Source organism: Chrysemys picta, chromosome 8 (assembly GCF_011386835.1).
Source record: "Chrysemys picta bellii isolate R12L10 chromosome 8, ASM1138683v2, whole genome shotgun sequence".
Lineage (NCBI taxonomy): Eukaryota > Metazoa > Chordata > Testudines > Emydidae > Chrysemys > Chrysemys picta.
Window position 1 is genome coordinate 40026078 of NC_088798.1, and position 26207 is coordinate 40052284.

Genomic DNA, 26207 nt, shown 5'->3' on the forward strand with positions numbered 1-26207 from the left:
CAACCTCCCTAGGCAATTTATTCCAGTGTTTAATCACCCTGATAGGAACTTTTTCCTAATGTCCAACCTAGACCTTCCTTGCTTCAGTTTAAGCCCATTGCTTCTTGTTCTATCCTTAGAGGCTAAGGTGAACAAGTTTTCTCCCTCTTCCTTATGACACCCTTTTAGATACCTGAAAACTGCTATCATGTCCCCTCTCAGTCTTCTCTTTTCCAAACCAAACAAACCCAATTCTTTCAGCCTTCCTTCATAGGTCATGTTCTCTAGACCGTTAATCATTCTTGTTGCTCTTCTCTGGACCCTCTCCAATTTCGCCACATCTTTCTTGAAATGCGGTGCCCAAAACTGGACACAATACTCCAGCTGAGGCCTAACCAGAGCAGAGTAGAGCGGAAGAATGACTTCTCGTGTCTTGCTCACAACACACCTGTTAATGCATCCCAGAATCATGTTTGCTTTTTTTTGCAACAGCATCACACTGTTGACTCATATTTAGCTTGTGGTCCACTATAACCCCTAGATCCCTTTTTGCCGTACTCCTTCCTAGACAGTCTCTTCCCATTCTGTATGTGTGAAACTGATTTTTTCTTCTTAAGTGGAGCACTTTGCATTTGTCTTTGTTAAACTTCATCCTGTTTAACTCAGACCATTTCTCCAATTTGTCCAGATCATTTTGAATTATGACCCTGTCCTCCAAAGCAGTTGCAATCCCTCCCAGTTTGGTATCATCCGCAAACTTAATAAGCGTACTTTCTATGCCAATATCTAAGTCATTAATGAAGACTAATTGTCTTTAGTACAACTAAGATGACTAAAACTAATAGACACACGCCACTCATGCTGAAAGGTGTTTTTCCCCCCACTACCAAAAATAAAAAAGCTAGTTCCTGTATGTTGGTTTATTTCTGAAGTTTAGCGAGCAAACAAAATAATTGGTGGTTAATTGGGGTTGGTTAGTTATACTGTAGAGTTAAAGCCACATCACAAGTTAAGTTACTTAAATTTGCTAAAGAAAAGCAGAATAACCTACAGGAACAAGTGTTCAGGTACTCATATCAACTTCCCAAACTAGCTTTGACTCATCGTCCACACTTGAGAAGTAAGTGATGCACCTGCCATGCCTCCACGGTCCATGAGCAATGTCCCTCTCTTTCTACCCTTTTTCACTAACCAACTCACCGAAGCCATGGTGCTTCTCTTATGTGTAGGGTCTTTTAACACTTAAGCCTTGACTTCAACAGTTTGCTAAATTACTAAATTTTGAGAGCAGCCATGCTACAAAAACAACTCAGGTTACACAGAGTGATTTGATTAACAGCTGAGAGTTATAGCTGAAGACTGTAGCTATGTCCCTACTGCATTATTAGCTCATGCTTCAGTAGTACTTCAGCATCTACCCACCGCCCATGGCAGACCATCTAACTCGAATTTAAAACACCAGATAACTCAAGCTAGAGATTTGTGTATGTAGATGGGAGTTGGGTTAGAGGCAACTCTAGTTATACCTTGAGCTAACACTGCAGTGAAGACAAGCCATTAGAGAACATTTTCTTTAAGAGTTTCTAGCTCATACATTTATAAACAAAACTTAAGTTTTGCAGACACTGTTTCAGCACATCTGATGGCTACTCATCAGTATCTGTAAATACCAGCTTAATCTTATACTTTCTAGTCTTGCCATATCCCCTCCCTACTTAGGAAAGAGTTTTTACCTCCTGTGTATGATTTTAAAAGGATTAAATGCCTTGAGCTTTAACACCTTTTTAAATTATCCCTTTTTAGCAAGGCATGGGAGGATGTTTCTCAGACAGTGTGTAAATATAAAATGTAAAGTTCATTCACATTTAGTAACGAATGGCTTATAAAAATCACAAAGCTTAAATTACATTTACGTCTTACTCAGTACAATGTACATCATTTGATATAGTTACCTATGACTAGTTTTCAAGCAGATGCCAGGCTATAACAATAAAGCACTAGGCTAATTCTCAGAACAGATGTGCTTGAATAAAGTACTCCTGAAGGTTTCTATTAAGACCTTCTAGCAAAAGAGTCCTTGATGCATTATCAGGAACTTGGGACATCAGAAAGTACATTTTCTATACAGCATAAATCTAAAACTTGGCCAGATTCTTGGGTATGATTTGATCATTCTGTGCCGCATTGAATCTGCCTGTAGAGCAAGTGTATCTAGTCCTCAGAAGGTCACTTGAACCCACGGTAAGTCTAGTCATTTTCCTTGAAAAGAGCCTTGAAACTAATGCAAATGGATTGTTGTGGTTAAATGGAAAATGCATGCAGCTTGGCTGCACTTGTGCTGCAGAAGTCTGGAGTTCTTAAAGAGCACTTCCACCCTGAGTCAGTTTATTTTTGTGGTAAATCCCAGTGAATCATCTAGCTAAGTGTTCCTTGAATTTAAAGCTAACCTCATGTGAAGTGTACACTGATAACACCTGAGGAGTAAGAGATCTCTAGTACCAAAGCAGATCTACTCTCTAAAGAATCAAAAAGAACACCTTCCTCAATTACCCATCCCACAGCTAGAGCTCACAAGAAAACACTGGCCATCACTACTGTTGTGAAAAATAGCTGCCACTTAGAGAAGATTCTGAGATACTGTTGGGTGTAGAGGTACTGAGGTGGAGGGTGGATGATGGAAAGATTGAAGGGTTTGGCAGGGAAGATTACAGAATGGATTTTGGTGAGGACGGGTTAAGGAACAGGACTCTTTCCAGGGAATTGCTGACAGGCAAAAAAAAATTGTAGCAGAGCTCCTTTTGTGGAGATATTACTGACTTTGGTGAATTTGTTCCTTCGTTTTCATTTTAATGGTGGGAGTGGTGTATTTTCCCCCAAAGAATTTCAGGAAAGGGTGGGGTAAGTAATTTCAGTACCAATAACACAAATGTTTAGAAAGATGTATGGGATTTCCACCCCTTTTTTAAAATCCATTCCTGGGTGGGGAGGATGTTTTTTTTCCCCAAAAAACACATGTCTTTCAAGGAAACTCGTGGTGTGCCTTACCTCCCACTGTTTTGTTTGCAAAGTACCTATTTGCAGTAGTTCGTGTTACTAGTATTTTCATAGCAGCACGCATTTAGCAAACAAATTGCTCAGGTCATGCTTAGGCTTTTCCCTCTCTGGTGGCACTCTCCTCAGTTTCTGAAACTGGATCCAGTTTGGGTTTGTCTGACAGTGCACAAATGTTTATCCTAGCAATGGAGCTCTAGTAGTTTTCACCATGAAGAAAACATGTCTCTACTCCAGCTGCATTTATCTTAGTGAGAGGATAAACTCCAGTCTTGTAGGGAGAAGACAGTGTGGCAACAGTAAACTAGGCAGGTCTGTAGAAGACAATATTGGTTGGTCCACCAGTACCACTTCCTGTCATACCTAGATATTCTTTGAAAGGGACTGAATTCCTTAATGAGTTGGGCCTGGCATCCTTAGTCTGTCTAACTGACAGGATCACAGTACAAAGCAGGATGCAGTCAGGCTACTGAACAGACGAAGTATAAAGCACCAAGCACACAGTTTACAATGTTTTAAAATCTCTCTGCTGTATTCCCTGACGCACACATTGCTCCTACGTGTTCTGCCAAACAACCATCATTTCAGATTCCCAGGGAATCAATAGGATGGAAGCAAGATGGTGATACATAAGAAACAAATAAAACATATCCCCATTGATCCCCTTTTCAAGTCTAAAGAATCAAGACAGGGCCCATTGCTCAGCAAATGGTTTGAATTTGAAAACAATGTTTAAAAAAAAAACATTTTTCACATGTCTTTGATTTATTGGGGTGTTCAAAAACAAACAAACCTACCTCCTAAAACAAAATACATATTAAATAGGTTTTTAAACTAAACTGAATTTTTAAATCGATAGCTCAAATAGACCAGTAGAGGGCAGCATTAAGAGACTTATAATTACTAGCAATAGTTTCAAGAAGCAGCCTTGGCAGGCATCAGAGGAACGGATTCTATCTATTGCTCCTTTATAGACAGAAAGGTCTGCCTTTCAATGACTGACTTAGTCATATGATATTTCTATCAGTTCTACTTCAGACTGCAGAATGCTGAGATGGTTGTAATGCAGCAGGAAAACTACTGAAAATGCCATCAACCAGTCAAAAATGTATGTCTTCAGATCTGCTTTGTATTTATTTTAGTGAAATAGTATTATAATGAATTTGCTCATTTCTTGTATTTATAGGAAAAGACTTACACAGGGCTATGGTTCCTACAAGAGCTTTATTTAGAAATACCTTTATTTAAGGAGACAGGTAATAGTCAGTTGAGAGCAATGCTAAGGAGAACTAACAGATTGCCTGGGATTTAAATTACTTCCCTCTGAGGAAACTAATGATCTTTTGAGATGCTCCTCAGACATAATAGTCCTGGTTCTAATCTCACACTTGAATTCAACAGTTAGTCCTCGTCTGTACAGTTGAGTTACACCTGTATAAAACTTGTGGGAGGAAACAATCAGGCCCAATAGATGGATTTTGAAAATAAAGTAGTATCAACTGGTGTCCACTGTGCCAAATGGATCAAATGAAAACAGGACTACAGGATATACCCTGAAATATACCCTATACAAGGAGCCAGAATTTAACAATGTACATTGCCAAAGAGCCACAGTAATACATCAGCAGCCCCCATCAGCTCCTGCTCCCAGCGCCTCCCATACACCGGCAGCCCTACCGGTCAGCGCCTTCCCCTCCCTTCCCGCACCTCCTGATCAGCTGTTTCGTGGCATGCAGGAGGCTCTGGGGAGGAGGGGGGAGAAGTGAGGGCACTGCAGGCTCAGGGGAGGGGGACGGGAAGGGGTGGATTGGTGGCAGGGCCTGTGGCAGAGCCAGGGGTTGAGCAGTGAGCATCCCTGGGGCATTAAAAAGTTGGCGCCTGTAGCTCCAACCCCGGAGTCAGTGCCTATACAAGGAGCCGAATATTAACCTCTGAAGAGCCGCATGTGGCTCCAGAGCCATAGGTTGGCCACCCTGATATAAAAGCTCTGAAGAAGGTACAGTTTTATGCCATATTCTAGTTCATTAAACCACACCTACATCAGTCAATCATAAAAGAAGCATAACACATCGTACTGATTCGTCTTTACAAACTGAGAAAGGCTCTATAATTGCATCCCTAATCACTTTTCTTCTTCGATTCCATTCTAGGTGTGTGCGTGCCCATGTGCACAGTTGTCAGAGACTTTTGCCTTAGCGGTATCGGTAGGGTCAGCTGTAGCACCCCCTTGAGTGCCACACTCGTGTCAGTATATTAGGCACTGCCGACCCTATACCCTCTCAGTTTCTTCTTACCATTGGTGACGATTGGTTGGAGTGCCTAGTCTTGCAGATCACAAGAGCATTAGCACTTCTTTACAACCTTTATCTTCTTTGTGCACAGATTGTAGGTACTTAGTTAGCCATTAAGTTAAGTGTTAGGTTAGTTAGTAGTTAGAGTCTGGGACTTCGTCCCGGAGTGAAGCATGCCCTGCTGTCCAGGCTTCAAACCATGTTCGTCATGCAGCAGGCCAATGCCTATCAGTGACCTCCACAACAGCTGCTTGAAGTGTTTGGGGGAGTCCCATAGAAAGGACAAGTGTCAAATCTGTAATAACTTTCTACCTAGAACCCAAAAGGAGCGGGATATCCGCTTGAGGGCCCTCCTAATGGAGGTTGCGCTTTGTCCTGCATTGGAGCTCTCCCACTCGGACCCCAGGCCGAGCACTTCAGCTTCGGTGTGGAGTGCACCGCTAACACCGGGCTCCACCCAGCACCGTTCCCCCTCATTGGTGCCTAAGAAGTGGCAAAAGAAGACGATTCCCTCCCCCCACCACACACACACACACGGCACCGGAAGGGAAAGGGGTCTGAGGCAAAAGACTGATGTCAGGCCATGTGCCTGCCCTGGGGCTTCATAGGGGTACTGCAGAGGTCAGACTCTCCCCTCTCCCCCAAGTCTGACCAGGGATCCGACTCCGGAGAGTGGCAGGGGACCCAGGTCTCTCCCAGGGCCTTTGTTGCCCGAAGCGGGCCCGGTGGCTAAAGAAAACAAGTAGGACGACCGGCACTGCAGGCGCTGCACCAGGAGGCAGATTTGGCTAAGACCCCAATATCTAAGGGCAACCCGATCATAGGACAGCCTCTTAGGGCAGTGGAGCATCCTCGGTCATCAGACCGCAGCCACAGATCTCCATCTCCGTGGCCTTGGACCCTGGCACTGTACCCTAGGTCTCCAGCTAGAAGGCCCAGATCCTCGATGCACTCTCCATGTACAAGACATGGGACAGTGGAGTTGAGGCATCAGTTCCCATACCACCGGTACCAGGGAGCTTCCCATCACAGATCACCACAGCCCAGGTGGCTTTTGCCTAGACGGTCTCCCAGATATCTGTCCCCACCCAGGCAGAGCTGCTCCTTGTCACAGCACCAATCCCCTTCACCCCGGTACCGTTCACTGGGCAAGTGTCATTCCTCGCCCTCCCTCACTGGTCACTGACCAAAGTCAGTCCACAGACTCGGGCCTCGACGGCTCCTCCCTGGTCGCCGGAAGGACAGCAGTCCGAATTGGAATGGGAGTTCAGCACCTCACCAAGAAGGGTCGATTCGCTGCTGACTCGTGAGACAGGCGTGGCACCTGCAGCAACCACATGGCAGCAGGGACAGTGGCCCACTCAGTGGCCATATTGGAACCCATGGGGCACTGCTGGACCTCTCGGTGGCCGCTCCATTACAGCTGCCGCTCTGACCGGATCTGCTGTCAAAAAACCACGGCAGTCTTCTGCATCTGAACCTGGAGGCACTGCAACTGACAGTTTGGCTGCTGCATGGTTGAATGTTTAGGAGCGGCCGTGCTCGGCCGAAGTCCAACAGGTCCTGTTGAGCAATAGAAAGCCCTCCACCAAAGCAACCTACCTTTCCAAATGGAAGCAGTTCGACTGCTGGACGTCGGATAAAGGCATTCAGCCTGAGCAAGCATCACTGCAGTTAACCCTGACTACCTTCTGCATCTCAAGGCCTGTCCCTTCATCTATCAAGGTCCATTTGGCAGCTATCTTGGCCTTCCATCCACTACTCGAGGGTAGGTCAGTTTTTGCCAAGGACATGATGGTCAGGTTCCTCAAGGGCCTCAAGTGCCTTTACCAGCACATCAAGGACCCCATTCCTCCGTGGGACCTGAATCTGGTGCTGTCGTAGCTCCTTAGTCCCCACTTCAAGTCTCTGGCTTCCTGCTCTCTCTTTCACCTGTCCTGGAAGGTCATGTCCTGGTCACCGCGTCTCCGAGATTAGGGCACTCACCTCGGAACCACCTTATATAGTCTTTTACAAAGACAAGGTCCAGCTGAGGTGGCCAAGGACAAGGTGGCTTCTCAGTTTCATACAAGTCAGAACCCTTTTTTACCTGTCTTTTTTCCAAAGCCGCATATGTCAGTTGAGGCGCATAGGCTGTATTTCCTAGACGTCAGGTTGGCACTAGCCTTCTGCATTGAAAGGACCAAGCCATTCTGCAAGTCGATGAGGTTGATAGGATGAAAGGTCTCCCAGCGTCTGCACAAAGAATTCTTCTTGGATCACTGCCGGCATTCACTACTGCTATGATCAGACGAAGGTGCAACCCACGGTGATTGTAACCGCCAACTCGACCAGGGCACAGGCCTCTTTGGCAGCCTTTCTGGCCCAGGTGCCTATCCAGGACATCAGTAGGGCGGCCACCTGGTCCTCTGTCCATACGTTCATGTCCCACTACACACCCAGCAGGCCCTGGACGATGCTGGTTTCGGTAGAGCAGTACTACAAGCCGCCAAACTGTGAATTCCGAGCCCACCTCGGATACTGCTTGTGAGTCACCTAGAATGGAATCAACATGAGCAAGCACTCAAAGAAAAACAGTTACCTACCTTTTGTAACTGTTCTGCAAGATGTGTTGCTCATGTCAATTCCCTGCCCTCCTACCCCTCTGTCAGAATTGCCAGCAAGAAGGAACTGAAAGGGCGTAGGATCGGCGGCGCCTAATATACTGACGCACGAGCGCGGCACTCAACGGGGTGGCACAGCTGACCTTACGGGTACCACTAAGGCAAAAGTCTCCAACAACTGTGCACGTGGCAAGCACATACCTAGAATGGAATGGACATGAGTAACACATCTTGAAGAACAAGTTACAAAAGGTAGGTAACCATTTTTCCTTTGTTACTCAAAGTGGTATTCTAGTAAATACTAGAGTCGCTTGTTTTAATCCCAGACAGATGACAATTGCTTTCTTAAATTTGCTCTGAATTGAAGAGAGAGTGTGCCTAGCTAGCACTGTTGAAAGCTTGGAAATTTACCTACTGAATTACAACAGCATTCTACAATTAAATGCAAAAACTAAGTTAAGAAGGAAGTTTGGAATGCCAGTGTTATGTTTCCAGAGCATCTGTAACTCTCTTAGGCCTTGTCTACACTACAGGGGAAATTGGATCTAAGCTATGCAATATGAGTTATCTGAATAGCGTAATTCAAATCGATGTAGCTTAGACCTACTTACTGCAGGGTCCACACTACGCGATGTCGACAGGAGACACTCTCCCATCAACTCCCCGTACGCTTCTTGATCTGGTGGAGTACAGGAGTCGATGGGAGAGTGATCTGCGGTCGATTTAGCAGATCTTCACTAGACCCGCTAAATCAACTGCCAATGCATCGATCGCCACTCGTTGATCCCCAGGTAAGTGTAGACAAGCCCTTAGACTATATAGTATTTTGCTGCCTTCTATTTTTTTTATTATGGTTTGCATACACACTGTTTCAAAGTAATTACTGTAGGAACCACAACTTTGAATTTGTGCATATCAGATAATAAGAAAATCTCAGCTGAGTGTTTGATCATATTTGAATAAGCAGGTGATATCTTGGGTGTGAGTGAGGTACCATGAGCTGCTAACCTAGTTCAGCATCTGTTTCCTCACATGCACTTTTATTTATTTATTTATTTATTTTATTTTAAGGCTGTCTGGATTTTCACTAACTCTGTTGGTGTTTTCAGGGAACTGAATGGGAGGCTTCTTCCCCTAACTTGTCGCCTGGGGGAAATTGACTAGCTCTCTCTAGAGTTTTCAGGAAGAAGTCAATGAGATTGTTCAGAGGGTCAACCCCAAGCCTGATGTATGTGCTCCTCTGTGTGGTATTCTGCTCTTTGAATACTGAAAGCACACTGAGGCTCAGATTCTAGGACCCTATGAGGTAAGAGGGTTCTAGAACCGGGCTGCAGCCCAAGCACGAACATTTATGCTACAATTAAACAGCCCTTTTTCCCGAGCCCTGTGAGTCAGCTGGCACAGGCCAGCTTCCAGTGTCTAGTTGCAGTGTGTAGACATACACTCAGGGTGCACTGAAGGATTTCACAATCACCATCATTAATTGATCTGGCTTTACTGCAAGCTAATCTTCCACCTCATCTCAAAGAACTAGAAAACCTCTGCAATGGACCCTCCTTTCAAACATTAACTGAACTGGGTGAAAGTAAGGGCAAAGTTTATGTTCAGCTTGCTATTTCGTGCTTATCCATTTTATCTACATGATTACTCACTTTGCAATGGACAAGAACATGTAACTGTTCTCTTGGAGTTAGGACAGAATAACCAATTATAGTCACAGCCAGCACACACAAACATTAAATAGCCAGTCAATGCTTTAACCTCACTCTTGATTGCTAGGATTGCATGTACATGTGCAACTCACAGTTATGATGTGAATGTAATGACAAACTTAACTTTAAAATCCGATTGCATGGTGTAGAATTGCCTGGCTTTTCTAGCAGTGATGTATAAGACAAGGTGTGATTCACGTGTCCAGGAAAGAAAAAGATTCCAAATGCTATAATTCTGCCACCCACATAAGCTGCTTCTGTCCTCTCCAGAGAAAATCAAAGGTTCAGTGACTTGATCACAGATTCTCCCTCTTTGTTACATACATTCTCCTCCAATCAGGGAACAGAAACAACACTATGTGATCAAGCAGACCTAGCATACGATGATGAATCTACAAACTACAGTTCATAAACAATTCCTAGGCTGAAACTTGTTCATAAACTACCCAACAGTTACAGATAGCCTATTTTTCTGCTTACAAACTGATTTTTGTGCTAAATTTGTGTAATGATTCATTCAAAATACCTCAGCTCCCAATTATGATTGTGAATTACAAGAACAGCTGATGGCAACAGGATCTGGCAGCAGAAGCTGCGCAATATGAACTGGCACACTTTGCAGTTGAACAAGTTCCAAAGAGTACAACTACACAGAAAGGTTGAGGTAGTACTGCCTCACTTGTATTTTTATTTCAAGCAAAGGGAGGGTTGTTATGTAGAAGTCTTTTTTCTTTTTTTTCTTTTTTTTTTTTTACATTTTGGATAGACCCTTTCCCATTCCACTAGTTTGTTTGGTGTCTGTAACATGATGTGGTTTTCAGCAGCATTTTCCAACCCAACGTTGTTTACAAGTGAAGGCTGTGTGACTGGGGGTACAAAAATCCTGAAGACTTAAGTCTTCCCAAAAAACACATGCTACACTGAGCTGAGTGTAAAAGGGCCTGTCTTGTTTTTCAACCTTCATTGTAGACCATCTCCACATTGGACCTCCCTTTCAAACATCACCAGAGCTGAACAAAAGTCAAGTCAATGTTTATTTTTATCTTGGTACTTCAGATGTAAACCTTAGGGCTTGTCTACACTGGCAAGTTTCTGCACAGTAAAGCAGCTTTTTGCACTCAAACTGCAGACGTGTACATGCTGCCAAGCCTCTTTGTGCCCAGAAACTCCTCAGTTGTAGCGCTGCAAAAAAAACACCTTGAGGAGAGTCATAAGGCTATTTGCACAGAGGCTCCAGTGCTCTATTGCCCGTGTAGACATTTGATTGCTTTCTGTGCTGTAATTGGCCTCCGGAGTTGTCTCATAATTCCTCAAGTGACCACTCTGCTCATTGTTTTGAACTCGGCTGCCCTGGAGACATGCGCCCCTCCCCTTTCAAAGCACCGTTTCTGACAGCCTTTGTGTGCTGTGCTGATCTGCTTCAGGACACAAAGCAAACCATTAATGTGGAATGCTCGTGCTGTTGAAAACAGAACTGGGAGGAGGAGGGAGGGTGTGTGTGTGTGTGTGTGTGTGGGTGTGTGAGAGACATTGCTGTGCAGAGAGCCCAGGGATGGAGGCAGGGGCTGATGTCAGGGGTCTCCCCCTGCCTCAGGACAGGTTGCTTCCTGCCACTGTCTGAACTTACAAGACAGCATGCTGACACACTTTCGGTTCCCCCCTCCATACACACACACTCCCTGTCAAAAACTCTCCTCAGGGCCACCGGGGGGGAGGGGGGAGCAAGTGGGGCAATTTGCCCCGGGCCCCACAGGGCCCCGCACGAGAATATAGTATTCTATGGTATTGCAACTTTTTTTTATGGAAGGGGCCCCCAAAATTGCTTTGCCCCAGGCCCTCTGAATCCTCTGGGCGGCTCTGACTCTCCTACCCCCCTCCACTTCAGTTGAAAAGCAGCTGGCAATGTAGTAGGATGCCCATGGAAGATGGGATTGAGAAAGCTGCATCATGTGACGCTGTGCCTGCCCCATGAGGCACTGTAAACCCTTCCCAAAGCACCCTGTGGCCAGTTGCACGGGGGGATAGCTACCACAATGCACTGCTGTCTTTGCCGTTGCAAGAGCTGCTAATGTGGATGTGCTCCAGCGTCACAAGAAGCAGTGTGGACACACAACAGCGGTTTAATTCCAGCGGTTTAATAAAAGTGGTATAACTTGTGGTGCAGAAACTTGACGGTGTAGACAGAGGGGGGAGGGATAGCTCAGTGGTTTGAGCATTAGCCTGCTAAACCCAGCATTGTGAACTCAATCCTTGAGGGGGCAACTTAGGGATCTGGGGAAAAATCAGTACTTGGTCCTGCTAGTGAAGGCAGGGGCTGGACTCAATGACTTTTCAGGGTCCCTTCCAGTTCTATGAGATAGGTATATCTCCATATATTACTCTTAGTTCCTTCCTCTAGCCCAATACTCAGTCCTGATGGTCTATGTTGACTTCCTTCATAAAGAACAGCTATTCAGCTTCTTTTCTCCTAATTTTTAGGTTTTGAATCCAAGAAAAGCTATTCAATTCCCTGGTTATAACAGGTATTTATCATCTTATATGAAATGTGTACAAGTTAACCTAATTCAACTGTCCTACTGTCACTGCTACAAAATGAGAGGCTAAAAGCTGGGGTTCGGGCAACCTCCAATCTGTTGGGTTCTACATCCTTGCTGTGTTTGGAGAAGAGAGCACAGGTTGTTTCCACAAAGGCATTTCAAGAGATCCCAGAATTTTGACAAACCCAAATTTTAGGGAACATGTTTAGGGGACTCATTATTTTAAACAAGGTCTGGAAACTGAGGACTAAAAGCTGGTTGGCCTTGGCTTGGCTGCACATAATAATAAGGAGCTTTACAAAGTGCGGAGCTGGGCTACATTCAGGGCTAAGTAAAATGCTGTTACTGCACCCAAGACAGCGTAGCACTCCAAAGGTGTGGGAGAGTAGGTAGCCATGGCTCTGGCCTCACTATGTGCCAGCCAGGAGAGCTGGTTAGGCCACACAGTGGTGGGGACTATGCTGAACCTGATAATGGGTGAAGCACTTCCTGCTAGCTCTCCTTTTGTACTAGGGAGCTAAGAGAGGCAAAACAGCACATCTCCACACCACTCCCAGCCCAGGACTGTGGATGAATGACATAGTCTACCCTGAGAAACAGGTATTAATACATCATTTTGCGCTATCAAGCTGCAGTACAGATGGATGTCAAATGTTTAGTATTTCTACTACAGCTCTGAGAGACCCTCGGAGATTAGGATTTAGTTGCATTATCTGATGCTGTGTTCGAGTCTGGTTGTGACAATAAGTATTTGTTCACACACACACACACACACACACACACACACACACACACACCACAGTCCTTTGAAATATTGAATCTGTTGACAGCATTAAGACACAAAACAAAACACTAAGACTTTCTCTAAACACAAAAGTAGTACAGATTTAACTATACTTACAAACACCAGTATAACATTCCTATACAGGATGGGGAATGAGCTCTACTGTATAACACACCTTTGTATTGTATATCTGTGTCCACATTAGGGATTGTACTGGTATAAATATAGCCGTAAAAAGCTCGCTCCCTCAACCAATATAGTTATACCAGTACAACACCTTTGTGTAATCCAGGACTGAGCCTTAACGTGTTACATTATTAAAGTTGTCATGAGAGGTTGTGGCATCGTTTCATTGGATAAGCAATTCCGAAACAATCAAAACAACAGCAAGCTAAGCAAAATACATGCTAAAAATAGTTGGCCTTTTAACATGTGTAATTTGTACCATGTACTTTACCCTCTTGCATGAGCATAAAAATCCATGAGAAGAGCACAAGCTATTACGGAAAGAACCATGAAGGTCTTTCTCCTGCTAGCAGCCATTGGACTTTGTTCGGCGCAATACAACCCAAATACAAAACCTGGGAAGATGTCTATTGTCCACCTGTTTGAATGGCGTTGGGCTGACATTGCTCTTGAATGTGAACGGTATTTAGCACCCAATGGATTTGGTGGGGTTCAGGTACGTAGCCTCTAATATTAATTGACAGTGAAATTGCCTCATAGGCTGCACATTTTGCTTACCAAACTAAAAATCCAGGTTATATGGGACAGGCACCAAGTTCAAACTAAATAGAAATTGGTAATGGAAGTACTAAATGCTAAAGCAGTGAAAATAGACCAGCCCGTCATGATAGGGTGCATTTATTTAATCACTCCAAAGGTTGTAATTGAAATATTTATTCCTCTAAATGAAAAGCAACACCTGAATCTTTATTTACTACTGTGGAAAATGAGGGAGATACCTGTATTTTATTTTTTTTTATGACTATCGTATGTGCCTCAGTTTACCTGCCTGGTATTTTGACTATGCAGAATTAAATGAAAGGAGAATGTTAGGAGGAAACAAACAGGAAATGACAGAGATAAAGGTACCCCCAGAGAGATACCAAGGCTCCTTAGGGGAGCAATGGAGTGAGCTTTAATTGGGAAATACCCACCTCTCTGACTCCAGCTGGGCTAGTATGTTTATTTTTCCTGACCCTGGGATCAAAGGAACACGATGGTAAAGACACCTCTGCCTAGGAACAAGGAGGGTGAGCAGGCAGCTGGGCTGGAGGTAGGTCTGACAGACACACTGAAAGTATGTTGCAGGGGCTGGCTGTCTCTCTCCCAGCCCAGGTCTGGGCTGGATGGAATTTACTCAAAACTTGCAAAGAAAGCAGGGCCGGCTCCAGGCACCAGCCTGGCAAGCAGGTGCTTGGGGCGGCCGCTCCGGAGTGGGGCAGCACGTCCAGCTATTCGGCGGCAATTCTGCGGACGGTCCCTCACTCCCGCTAGGAGGGAAGGACCTCCCGCTGAATTGCCGCCGCAGATTGCGATCGCGGCTTTTTTTTTTTTTTTTTTTGGCTGCTTGCCAAAACCCTGGAGCTGGCCCTGAAAGAAAGAATAAAGTTTAGGTAAGACATGGACATGTATATAGGCCCCTCACTTTTTAACTCACTTCTTGTAATACTATGTATTTTGAGGGGAATAAATAATTTAGGGTTACCATTCGTCTGGATTCCCCTGGACATGTCCGGCTTTTAGAGTTAAAAATAGCATCCGGGGGGAATTTGTAAATGTCCGGACTCCCCCCTCCCCCCCCCATGCAGAGCGCGCGTGGCTAACAGGGCAGTCGGCCGGATGGTGCCACTTACATGGGGCTCCGACAGCCAGAGAGAGCCCGTCCTCTGCCGCCTCCTCCTCTCCCGTGCAGCTGAGAGCACTCCCTCCCTCCCCGCATTCTCAGATCAGCAGCCGGCCGTTCGCACCGGCAGTCTGGAGCTCCACCCCCTGCTCCTCCTCCCCGGCACACTGGTCTGAGCGGCAGGGTAAGGGAGCCAGGGGGTCGGAGAAGGGGCAGGGGCAGGGAGATTCTGGAGGGGGCAGTCAAGAGACGGAGCGGGGGGGGGGTCGTGAGTTAAGGGGGGGGCTTTCTGGGGGTGGGGGTGTGGATAAGGTTTTGGGCAGTTAGGGTACAGGTAGCGGGTAGGGTCTCAGGAGGGGGCAGTTAGGGGACAAGGAACAGGGAGGCTTAGGTAGGGGGTGGGGTTCTGGAGGGCAGTTAAGAGCAGGGGTCCCAGGAGAGGTAGTCAGGAGACAAGGAGCGGGGGTGGTGTTTGGGAGTTCTGGGGGGGGCTGTTAGGGGGCAGGGTGGGGAGAGGGATCGGAGCAGTCAGGGGACATGAAGCAGAGGGGTTTAGATGGGTCGGGAGTTCTGGGGGGGGCTGTCAGGGGGTGGGGAGTGGTTGGATGGGGCGTGGGAGTCCCGAGGGTCTGTCTGGGGGTGGGGGTGTGGATAAGGGTTGGGGCAGTCAGGGGACAGGTAGGGGGTAGAGTCCTAGGGGGCCAGTTAGGATGGGGGAGGGTCTCAGGAAGGGGCAGTCAGGGGCCAAGGAGCAGGGAGGCTTAGGTAAGGGTTGGAGTCCTCGGGGGCAGTTAGGGGCAGGGGTCCCAGGAGGGGGCAGTCAGGGGACAAGGAGCGGGGGGAGGGTTGGAGGTTCTGAGGGGGGCGGCAAGTGGGAGGGAGTGGAAGGGGCAGGGGCAGGGCTAGGGCAGGACTGGGCGGGGCTAGGGCAGGGCTCCTCCCGTCCTCTTTTTTGCTTGCTGAAATATGGTAACCCTAAATAATTTATCTTGAAGAAGCTGTTTTTAGAGCCTTTAATCAGCCAGTAGTCACAGGTTCCTAGATAAAAAAGGCTGGCAGGCCAGATGCCAAATGCAGTTGGGCTTGTCATATTATCACCAGGGAGCCTGCAGCCCAGAGGCCTATTCTAGGAGTTGTAGGACTGTGTGGTTCCATCCAGAGAGGGATGAGGGTAACAAAACTTGTTACCAGAGAGGTATACTCAAGCAGCTAAAAGGGGTCTAAAGTGCAGCTTGGCCTTTTAGTGTGACAACTACAATTTGATACGTACCATTTCTCAAATTGCTGCACAAACACTCACCTACGTCTATTTCATATGCCAGCTTCATTAAACACTTAAATATAAGCAATCTAAGGGGCCTGATCACCCAGTGAGTTCCTATATATAAGGACTGTCTCTTAGATGCTGAGCCGCTTCATCTCCTATTGATTTCAAACGGAGATGAGAATGCTGAGCATCTCCCTGGATTGGGTTCTGATAGAGCCAACTCCTTGCCACGGACGGGGCCTCAGACCATCTGTCTTTATATGTCTTTTACAACACTGAACAAGTACATAAGTAATTACTAGTTTATTTTCAAATGACATCACTTTGTTCACAGATATCTCCTCCAAATGAAAATATTGTCATTACTAACCCATGGAGACCCTGGTGGGAAAGATACCAGCCAATCAGCTACAATCTATGTACACGATCTGGAAATTATGATGAATTTAAAGACATGGTGACCAGATGCAACAATGTTGGAGTAAGAGACTTGAAATTCCTCCTATATAAACAGTGTGGGGAGATGTAAGAGATTTCAGGTTGCCCTCTGTCCTGTTCCCAGGGGAAAAAAAATATATTCTTCAATAATGCCAAGGAGATAAGGTGCCAGTTCTCAACTGAAGTCATTTTTCACACCTTCGCAGTGGAAGACTAGGTCAATCAAAAGTTTCATCATGCAGCAATAGCTCAACCCAAGAAAGTACTGTTAAAGAGAAACCCAGCAAAAATTGTTTTTTGGGGTTGTTGGGTTTTTTAGTTGTTGTTTTTTTTTTTTTTTAAAGTTTGCAATCAGGAAAAATAATTGCTTTTCAACAGGTGCCTATTTTTAAAATTTAGTATAATTGAAAAACTCTCAATTAGCAAAATTGGAGTCATTATTCTTTGAAGATAGAACTTAAGATGGATGCTTAAATTTAACTTCTTTACTTCACAGGGTCTTGACAGCTGTCTGACTGATGGTATGTGGTCATTAGCAGTCAAAATCAGAGTGAGGCACTAGATAACTCAGGAGGGAAGATATGGGGAGATCAGAGTTATAAAAAGAGAGAATCTAATTTTCTCCCAAACAGTCTGGTCTTTCAAATGAGTTGCATATCACTGAATGGTAAGCTCGCTGCTGGATATTTAGGACAAATAATATTCTATCACTTTGCTCACATGAAAAAGCTCTAGAAGAAAAAAAAGTGGGGAGTCAAAAGGGTGGGGAATGTAAATGAGACAATAAGTGCTATTTAGTCAATGGCACTCAGGTACTGGCTTTATTAAACTGAAATGCAAACATTGCTCTCTAGGTTCATATTTATGTGGATGCTGTAGTCAACCACATGTGTGGATCTGGTGCTGGCTCTGGTAATAGTTCTACTTGTGGAAGCTATTTCAATGCAGAGACCAGAGATTTTCCTGCTGTGCCATACTCAGCCTGGGACTTTAACGATGGTAAATGTAAAACTGGAAGTGGAGACATTGAAAATTACCATGATGTGACTCAGGTAAATTTAGAATTGTAAAATATATTTTCCCTGTTTATTCTTACTCCCACCTTCTTCTTTACAGGGCTTTGCTGTCACATAAAAACCTCAGAACAGGAAAAACTCAGAGATGGGTGAATAACTGATTTCTCAGTTCATTGGCAATTTTAAAATAATAATATAAAAAGGTTTGAAATAAAAATAGTTTCAAACCAAAATATTGATACTTTTTTTTTAAAGAAAAGTCAAAACAAAATTTTGAAATTTTAGGAATTTCTCAGCCCTCCCCCAAACAATTTGACAAAACTGACACAAATTCATTCTTTTCCTTGAAAAAATGTTTGATAGAAAATTTTTGCCCAGCTTTAGCAATATTTCACACATAATAGTCTCTCCATTAATTAGTTAGTAGGGGTAGTGAGAATTACGTAACCAATAGGCTACATTTCAGCAAGATACTTTAAGCATGTGGATAGTTCTATCAAATCAGTGGGATAACTCTTATAATTATAAGTTAGGAATGTGCTTAAGTACCTTGCTAAATCAAGGCCATGCTGGTCATTTCAAAGGATATTGTTACCTCTTAAAAGCTAATCAGGACTGAGCCTGATCAGTAAATATGCATGCAAATCCCAGGGTAATACAGAAAAGTGTGAGTAGTTAGCATTCTTCCTTGTGCTCCTTTATGGGTGAGCCACACAACTGACTTGACCTCTTGTGATTAGTTGGTATTTAATGGCTCCTTTTCCCAGTGAGGGTCTTAGGTCATCAGCTGTATTCACCAAATTCCATTATGCATTCCATTGCCTAAATTCCCATGGCAGCTTCATTTGGAAGCAATATTCTACACCCCCCTGCCCTGAACAGTTAGGTAGTGGTGCTGTGCATTGCTAAACAGCATATTTTACCCCATTTCAATGGTACATGAAAGGATTCCTGTGTATATCGCTCTTACTCCGTTTCCTTTGTCCCTTTCTTGAGGGCTGGGGGAGGGGGAAAGAGATTGTAAAATTCATTAAGCGATTGGGCATCATTCAGGATGAAAGATGCTAAAGTGTCATTATTATTCACCTCTTCACTGTAATACAGAGATCTACACATGGCTTCTCAGAAGTACACTAGGATTGCCATAGGAAACCATTCTTTTTCTGTGAATATTTTAAAATACTCTTTTAAAATCTTCTATTTCACTGAAAATTCACATCAGCATATTTTACAGGAAGCAAACACAAAAATGGGCGTGAACACCGTCAAAATGAATTTGTTTAAAATTGTGAAATAAAATCTGTGGCAAAATTTTGTATTTTGAATCCAGCTATAATAAAATCTCTCATGCACTCCCATGATAAGAGAAAAGTAGCATGTAGTTGATGTTGAAGAGAAATATTTTTATCTGTATATTAGAGCTGAAGTAAAAATGACATATTAAGCCAGATTACTCCTCCTAGCTGTATTAAAATCACATGAGTAGGTTTGGCAGAATTTGATTTTTATTTTGTATAATTTTGATGGATCATATTGTTGTTTATTTTTAAGCCTTTTTACATTTTTATTGATTTAAATCGTCAGAGTTGCAAAAATTGTTTTAAGCATTTTTTATATTTGTATTAATTTTAAATTTTCATGGGTGTAGGAAATTATGGGAAAGGTCATATAATTTTTAATGATAGTCCACATTGAGATTCAAAAAGTTCAAGCTTTATAATCATTAAAACAAAAATCAAATACCAATAAGTTCTCAAGCAGCATTTTTCTTACTGTGCTACCTGTAAATTTCAATTTTTATTGGGGGAAATATTTTTTCATTGATTTGTGTGTGTATGATGAAATCAATGTGTACTGAGAGTTGCTCATAAAAATCTAATCCTTCCAAACCTCCCTGTGAGTATAGAATTAATGGACTGATTCTCAGCTGGCATTTTCCTAAGTCACTTACACCTATGCAGAGTGGGTGTAAAATGCAATCAGTCTTTGTACAGATATAAACAACTACACATGATGCAAAGTAGTAAAGAATCAAGTCCTATATCAGTAAAGTCTAGTATATGTAATCCCAGTGTCACCTGCAGCCATATGTATGTTATGCACATTGTGTACCATTAGCAGTGACAATAAAGAGCAGTGCTGGCTGGCCCACTGGGCACTCACGTTTGTTACTGCCAGCCCCCCGTCATGTAGGGGAGGGGAGCAGTGGGGCCAAAATTGAGAGGTGTTGCAACCTGGTGCACAGGGGTCACAGTGCCACTCAGATTTGGCCCCATGATGGAGGGGCTGTGGGACCAACCCTGAATGGGTACGCAGGGCAGTGGGATGGCCAGCACTGATCCTCCTTGTCATTGTCATGGGGCTAGCTCATGCACCAGGACGCCTTCACAGGGGCTTGCCCTTCCTCACCCCACTTTCAGCAGCCCATGTCCCCTCTCAGGGATGGGGAGTGACACAACACCTGGCGAGCGAGGCTGGAAGATGGGGGCCAAGCACGGCATGGGTGAGGTGCTGGTGCCAGCAGCTCCCCTGGGCATGCTCCACAGGGACTGACAGTGCATATCATGGGGAAAATTTCTGGGGGTGGCCCTGTGTAATTCTATATTATTCTGTGCTTTTTTCAACAATGGCTTTGCAAGAACTGTGTTCAGGACATTTCATTTAGCACGTGGGATGAAAATTGTCTTAAATCAGTTTCCCAGCTAATTTTTTAAACAGGTCCGCGACTGTCGCCTTGTCAGTCTTCTTGATCTTGCCCTGGAGAAGGACTATGTGCGCTCGAAAGTTGCTGAATACATGAACGAACTTATTGATATTGGTGTGGCAGGCTTCAGAATTGATGCTTCCAAGCATATGTGGCCTGGGGACATGACAGCAATTTTAGACAAACTGAAAAATCTAACTAAAACATGGTTTTCCAATGGATCGAGACCTTTCATTTACCAAGAGGTAATCTAGTTTTCTTAGTTTCACTCTACGAAGAAATGGGTTCTTTTATGCAAATACAGTATGGACTTGGCCCTGCATGTATGTTAGTGCTTTGTTGTATCAGGACCAAAGTGTTCAGCAGCTTGCATTATCTACAAATTAACGCAAAGAACTAAGGTCAAAATGTTCCACTTTCTAATTTGTATGGGCCCAAATGGATCCTTTTGTTTGCAATCAAGTAACCGTCTAAATACTTGAGGTGAAATCCTGGCTCATTGACGTCAATGTCAATACTCCCATTGACTTCTAGGGGCCAGGATTTTATTCATGATTTTACATGTGCATACACATTCTAGATGTCTAAATGATCACACAAAATGAAAAAAGAATGGAGAATCAGGCCCCAAAAGTTTTAGTTCCTATGGATTCTAACCTTTAGTACTTCATATTCCAGCCCCCAGTCTCCTATTTTGCTACTAAAGTTTTACGTTTCCAAGCCTACTTGGCTTATTCAGTGAAAAACTTAAAATGTGTACATTAATTCTTTCATGCATTTTCTTTTGATTTACTTTCTCCACTCCCTATTCATCATCATTCATAGAATCATTAAAAATATATATAGATCTCAGAATTTTATTTTGTAAGTTAACTTCTGCAGCACCGATAGAGAAAGTATAAATAAATAACTTTGTAAGATTTCCCCCCCCAAGTCTCAGCAATATTGTTACATGACTTTTATCAGTAAATGACTGTTTTTAAACCAGAAGACAATCTCTACCAATTTAAAATTTTAAATGTGAATTAATATTTTGGACCTAAACCTTCAAAGTCCCTTTAAAGTCAAACTTCTCATTTGATTCTTTTTATTGTCAAACTGATCGTTCCAGGACTGGGTCATGTATTTCATTACTAATCTATTCATGGTCATGACATATTTGGGAGTGGGGGAGAGGAGACAAGAGGTTTTTAATGTTTTTCAATTGCACATGAATTTGGGATGCTTTAGGAAGCAATAAATGGAATTTAGTAAGTAAAACTTATTTCTGTTTAATGCAGTCAATTGATTTCTTCTTCCCTTAAAGCAGCATTTAGGTCTATGAATTGTATCTTTTTAACCAGGTGATTGAACTATAACAATGGCTTTTCTTTCTTCTACTAGGTAATTGACTTGGGTGGAGAGCCAATTAAAAGCAGTGAATACTTTGGAACTGGCCGAGTGACTGAATTCAAATATGGTGCCAAACTGGGTACAGTGATCCGCAAATGGAATGGAGAAAAGATGGCCTATTTAAAGTAATACATCTATAATTTGAATTAATCATTAGATTCCTGCAATATTTGAACTACTAATTTCAATGTGTTTGACTCTTTGTTTGTTTGTTTAGGAATTGGGGAGAAGGCTGGGGTTTTATGCCCTCTGACATAGCCCTTGTCTTTGTGGATAATCATGACACCCAAAGGGGACATGGTGCTGGGGGAGCTTCTGTTCTAACCTTCTGGGACTCCAGGTAGCTTCATACAGCCAACAGAGTTCCCTTTCTTCTTCCTTCCTTCCTTCCTTCCTTCCCACCCTCTCTCTCCCCATTTTCCCCCCTCTCCCCCCAAAAAAGATAGTGTATCTTCATGTGTCTCATTACTCTTTGGTTTACAGACTATATAAAATGGCACTTGGCTTTATGCTTGCTCATCCTTATGGATTTACACGTGTTATGTCAAGTTACCGCTGGCCAAGATATTTTCAGAATGGAAAGGTAGGTTTATGATCAATGAGAACAAGTCTGTAGGCCATTAGGCTGTTAATTATCCCTGTGTCATCTTGTATGCTTCATTGAGCTGTCTCCCCAGATAGAACGTTTAATCTGTATAACTTTGTGTTTAATAACAAGGACATTAATGATTGGGTGGGACCACCAAGCTCTGAGGATGGATCAACCAAACCTGTTACAATTAATCCAGACTCCACTTGTGGCAACGATTGGGTCTGTGAACATAGATGGCATCAAATAAAGTAGGACACTGCAAACAGCAATTCCCAATATATTCTTCACCTGATGTGGGGATATTTTAATTAAAGTCAAGCCCATTGGTTGTATTTTCAGGAACATGGTTATTTTCCGTAATGTGGTTGATGGCCAGCCTTTCTCAAACTGGTGGGACAATGACAGCAATCAAGTGGCTTTTGGGCGTGGTAATAGAGGATTCATCGTCTTTAATAATGATGACTGGTAAGTGGGAGGAGTGAATAGCTTCAGAAAAAAATGTTACCCCCTGGTCAAGCTGTAGAGCCTATTACTGGCTATAGAATCTGTGGCAACTAGTTGGTGGGACAGATCAAGGCTCTTACCTAATGCAATTCCAAACCTACCATCTTCCCACTCCCAAAAGCATTCTTCAAAACCCAGCATTAGCTCCTTAAGCAACACAATACTCTGCTGCTGGTTCCTGGTCATTGGACTTGAAACCTGCAGTAAGAGGTTGGTCAGTGAGGAATGCATGACCATGCAGATCTGAGAGGTACTTTGGCCACTATTGGTGTTGGGCCTGGGCCTTAATAGGCTAGCAGACATGGCTGTGAGGAATGGGTGGAGAATTGACTGAGAGTAATGTGGGTGAAGCTGGCATAGGTTTGAGAAAGGGCTGGCAGCTGGGAGTTTTCAGCTTTTTTTTATGGTGAGAAGAGTTGATGATTGAATTGGATGTTTTAGAGGAGCACAGCAGTCGGGAAGTTCTCAGAATTGCATTGCATATGAATTGTTCTCAGTCTTCTGTGTGTGTTGAGGTTTGAATCACTCACTTCATTTAAGTGTCTTCCTGCCTTATACAAAGGGTTTTCTGTGTCTAACCAGGCCCACTTCCTTTCTGGATATTCCACAGAGCTTCTGGCAGAGTCTCATCAGGGCTGGCACTTCATGTTAGGGTTATTATTGTGCTTTTCTAGACTTCTCTAGAGTCAGAGGTGCAGAAAGAGATGTAGGGAATCTGTGATCCTGAGGTAGCCCAAAACAATATGATATTGGTGGAAAAGAGCCCTCCTGATTCGAATGGAGAGTGCCAAAACTGCTGAGATGACTCAATGGGACTGTCAGAAAAGGTAATTTGGATGTGTAGAGAGGGAGGGACTTGGGAGAAGAAAAAGAACAATAGGAGCCTAATAATAAGGAAGACTCTAAACTTTTGGAAACTGACAAGAATACCTGCATTTACTGTCCTTGCAGATAATATCATACACATTTGTCTTCATGTTTTTTTCTCTAGTTATTTGGGGTCTAATTCTGTCTTCTGATTTGTATTCACAGTCCCCATTGACTTGCTGTGGAAATTATATCCACACAGAGGCATAGTTTATACTAGTAAATACAGCAAGTAGAGTAGAATTGAGTCTTTCATGTGTAAAGTATCGGAGGGGGAGCCGTGTTAGTCTGGATCTGTAAAAAGTGACAAAGAGTCTTGTGGCACCTTATAGACCAACAGACGTATTGGAGCATAAGCTTTCGTGGGTGTAAATTACACTGTAGATATCTCCTTCATGCAAAAGCAGGAGGAGCTGTCAGATAGAACTGTATTCATGAAAGCATGAAAGAGAGAATGTCTGAAAGATACTTCAGCAGATTAACATTTGTACTCGTGTCTATCCCAGATGAAATGGGGCTTCAATTTTAATTAATTTTTGCCCTTTCTGAAGTGGGATCATTCTAAAGATAATCAAAAGCTAATTCTTTAAATGTCCAGGTCAAATGAAAAATGAGTCTGAATAATTTATGTTCACCAGCCTATATTATTGAATTTTAAATATATGAAGCCTTTGTGAATGGGAGTAGAGGGATAACCTCTGCTTACTCATGCCTACACAGGCGAGGCTTGATGACATTTCAAACTGGAACCTTTATGTCTAGCAGGGCTGCATGGGCCCGTTGAGGCCATATAGACCAGGGGTCTCAAACACGCAACCTGTGGGCCGCATGCAGCCTGCAGAGTTATTTCCTGCGGGCTGCCATAGGGACCAACTCCACTGGCAGCCAAGCTCCCCTCACCCCCTGCCCCCCCCCGAGCGTGCCACGTCCCCGCTCCTCCGCCTACCTCCCAGCGCTTCCCGCTGCCAAACAGCTGTTTGACAGCGCTTAGGACTTTCCAGGGGGGAGGAGTGGGGATGCTGCTCTCTATGGGGAGGAGGTGGAGAAGAGGAGAGGCAGGGGCGGGGATTTGGGGAATGGGTTGGAATAGGGGCGGGGGGGTGGAGTTGGGGCAGGGACTTTGGGGAAGGGTGGGAAGAGGCGGGGTATGGGTGGGGCCGTGTGTTTGAGACCCTGTGATAGACTGTTAGTTAGAGGCATCAGGCACCATCGCCCAGGGGTCTCTCTGTTAGGGGTGCTGGGCACCCAGAGGTTTCCCTCTCTTCCCCTCTTTCCCCATTGCCCGGGGTCTCTCCGTTGGGACACTGGACAGTGTCTGTGACAAAGTGGAAATTTTCTGTAACATTTTTATAATTCCTAGGTGAGCCTCAGTTTCCCCCTCGACTTTGCGCTGTGACCAGGAGGGGGGAAAGGGTTACTCAGTGCAGGAGAGAGTCGGCACCTATGACAGGCCACAGGAAACGGCCCGCGGGCCGTGTGTTTGAGACTCCCAGTGTAGATCATCATCAGTGTTACTGACCACATAAGGAATAGTTAAAGGTGTTTATATTTTATTAAAACCCCTCTTCGCATTACAGTTTTAAAAAAGTTAATACATTGACTTTTAATAGCATACTATATTACTCTTCATTTTTTGATTATACTTTTGTATCATTGTATGAAAAGGTTTCAGTGATGCAGCCCTCAGGCCAATGTACTAGTCCTCATGTGGCCCTCATGATGATTTGCGTTTGAGATCCCTGATATAGACAGTACATACAATGGCCTTAGTATTCACTGTAGGCTCATGTTGCTCCCTACCTAACACACACAGGCTCTGCTGTATCAGGGACTGAAAGACCAGCCCCAAGAGTAAACCCTAAGTGTCAGATATTGTAGTGCAGAACACTATCCCCAAAGCCACCTGGCTGGCCAAACATATGACGCTTTATAATAAAAGAGAAGTACTGGAGAGTCTGAATTACCGCTTATTCCTCTTCAATCTGTTCTTATACATAGGAGCTTGAATGTGAATTTGCAAACTGGCCTTCCTGCTGGAATTTACTGTGATGTTATTTCTGGGCAAAAGGAAGGTGACTGCTGTACAGGAATACAGGTGCAGGTTGTAGGTGACGGCACTGCTAACTTCCAGATTAGTAACCAGGCTGAAGATCCTTTCATTGCAATTCATGTTGATGCTACATTGTAATCCATGCAAGAATGAAAGATTCTCTGTATAACATCTCTAGCAAGGAATAAAATGTGTTGGCACAAAAGTCATGTTTTTTTAGTCTAATTAATGAAATACTATGTCATTGCTGTAATATTATTACAGAATAACTAGCACTGATAGTTTTTTGAGATGGTGTAACAGGCCTACAAATATGGTTCATTTTAAAGACTACTTCATTTTATTTCACATGAAGACAGTAAAGGAGACATTAAACCATGAATTGAGATGATTTTACTGTTGTAATTCCATAACTCAGGCAGACAGACAAACAGACACCCACAGTATAGGTGGAGCTTGTAACAGCACCTATTTCAGCCGGCTGAAAAAATTGATTTTTTTTGGTTTGCTGGCAATGCAAAAGTATTGAAAAAGATCTTGTTTCACATCAAACCTGTGACCCTCTGTACCT

The 26207-nt window shown here is 43.8% G+C and overlaps 2 protein-coding genes across 6 annotated transcripts in view; both read left to right on the forward strand.

Moving 5' to 3' along the window:
- The window catches only part of LOC103305684 (pancreatic alpha-amylase-like), a 27927-nt gene extending 2086 nt beyond the window's left edge, over positions 1–25841 (forward strand). The window contains exons 1-12 of one of the 5 annotated variants that reach the window (XM_024102041.3): positions 4033–4138; positions 12115–12158; positions 13428–13639; positions 16408–16554; positions 17366–17563; positions 20246–20476; positions 21615–21748; positions 21841–21963; positions 22107–22206; positions 22342–22463; positions 22555–22680; positions 25585–25841. In XM_024102041.3, the coding sequence (XP_023957809.1) occupies positions 13439–13639; positions 16408–16554; positions 17366–17563; positions 20246–20476; positions 21615–21748; positions 21841–21963; positions 22107–22206; positions 22342–22463; positions 22555–22680; positions 25585–25774 (1572 nt within the window). In that variant the 5' untranslated portion in view covers positions 4033–4138; positions 12115–12158; positions 13428–13438 and the 3' untranslated portion in view covers positions 25775–25841. Of the gene's footprint in view, positions 1–4032; positions 4139–12114; positions 12159–13420; positions 13640–16407; positions 16555–17365; positions 17564–20245; positions 20477–21614; positions 21749–21840; positions 21964–22106; positions 22207–22341; positions 22464–22554; positions 22681–25584 lie in introns of those variants that run through there. The other 4 variants (XM_065554290.1, XM_008164332.4, XM_065554291.1 and 1 more) reach the window with 4 other exon arrangements.
- Positions 22555–26207, forward strand: part of LOC101952463 (pancreatic alpha-amylase) — a 35946-nt gene continuing 32293 nt past the window's right edge. The window contains exon 1 of the transcript XR_010589717.1: positions 22555–22680. The gene's annotated coding sequence lies outside the window, so the exon portion shown is untranslated. The remainder of the gene's footprint in view (positions 22681–26207) is intronic.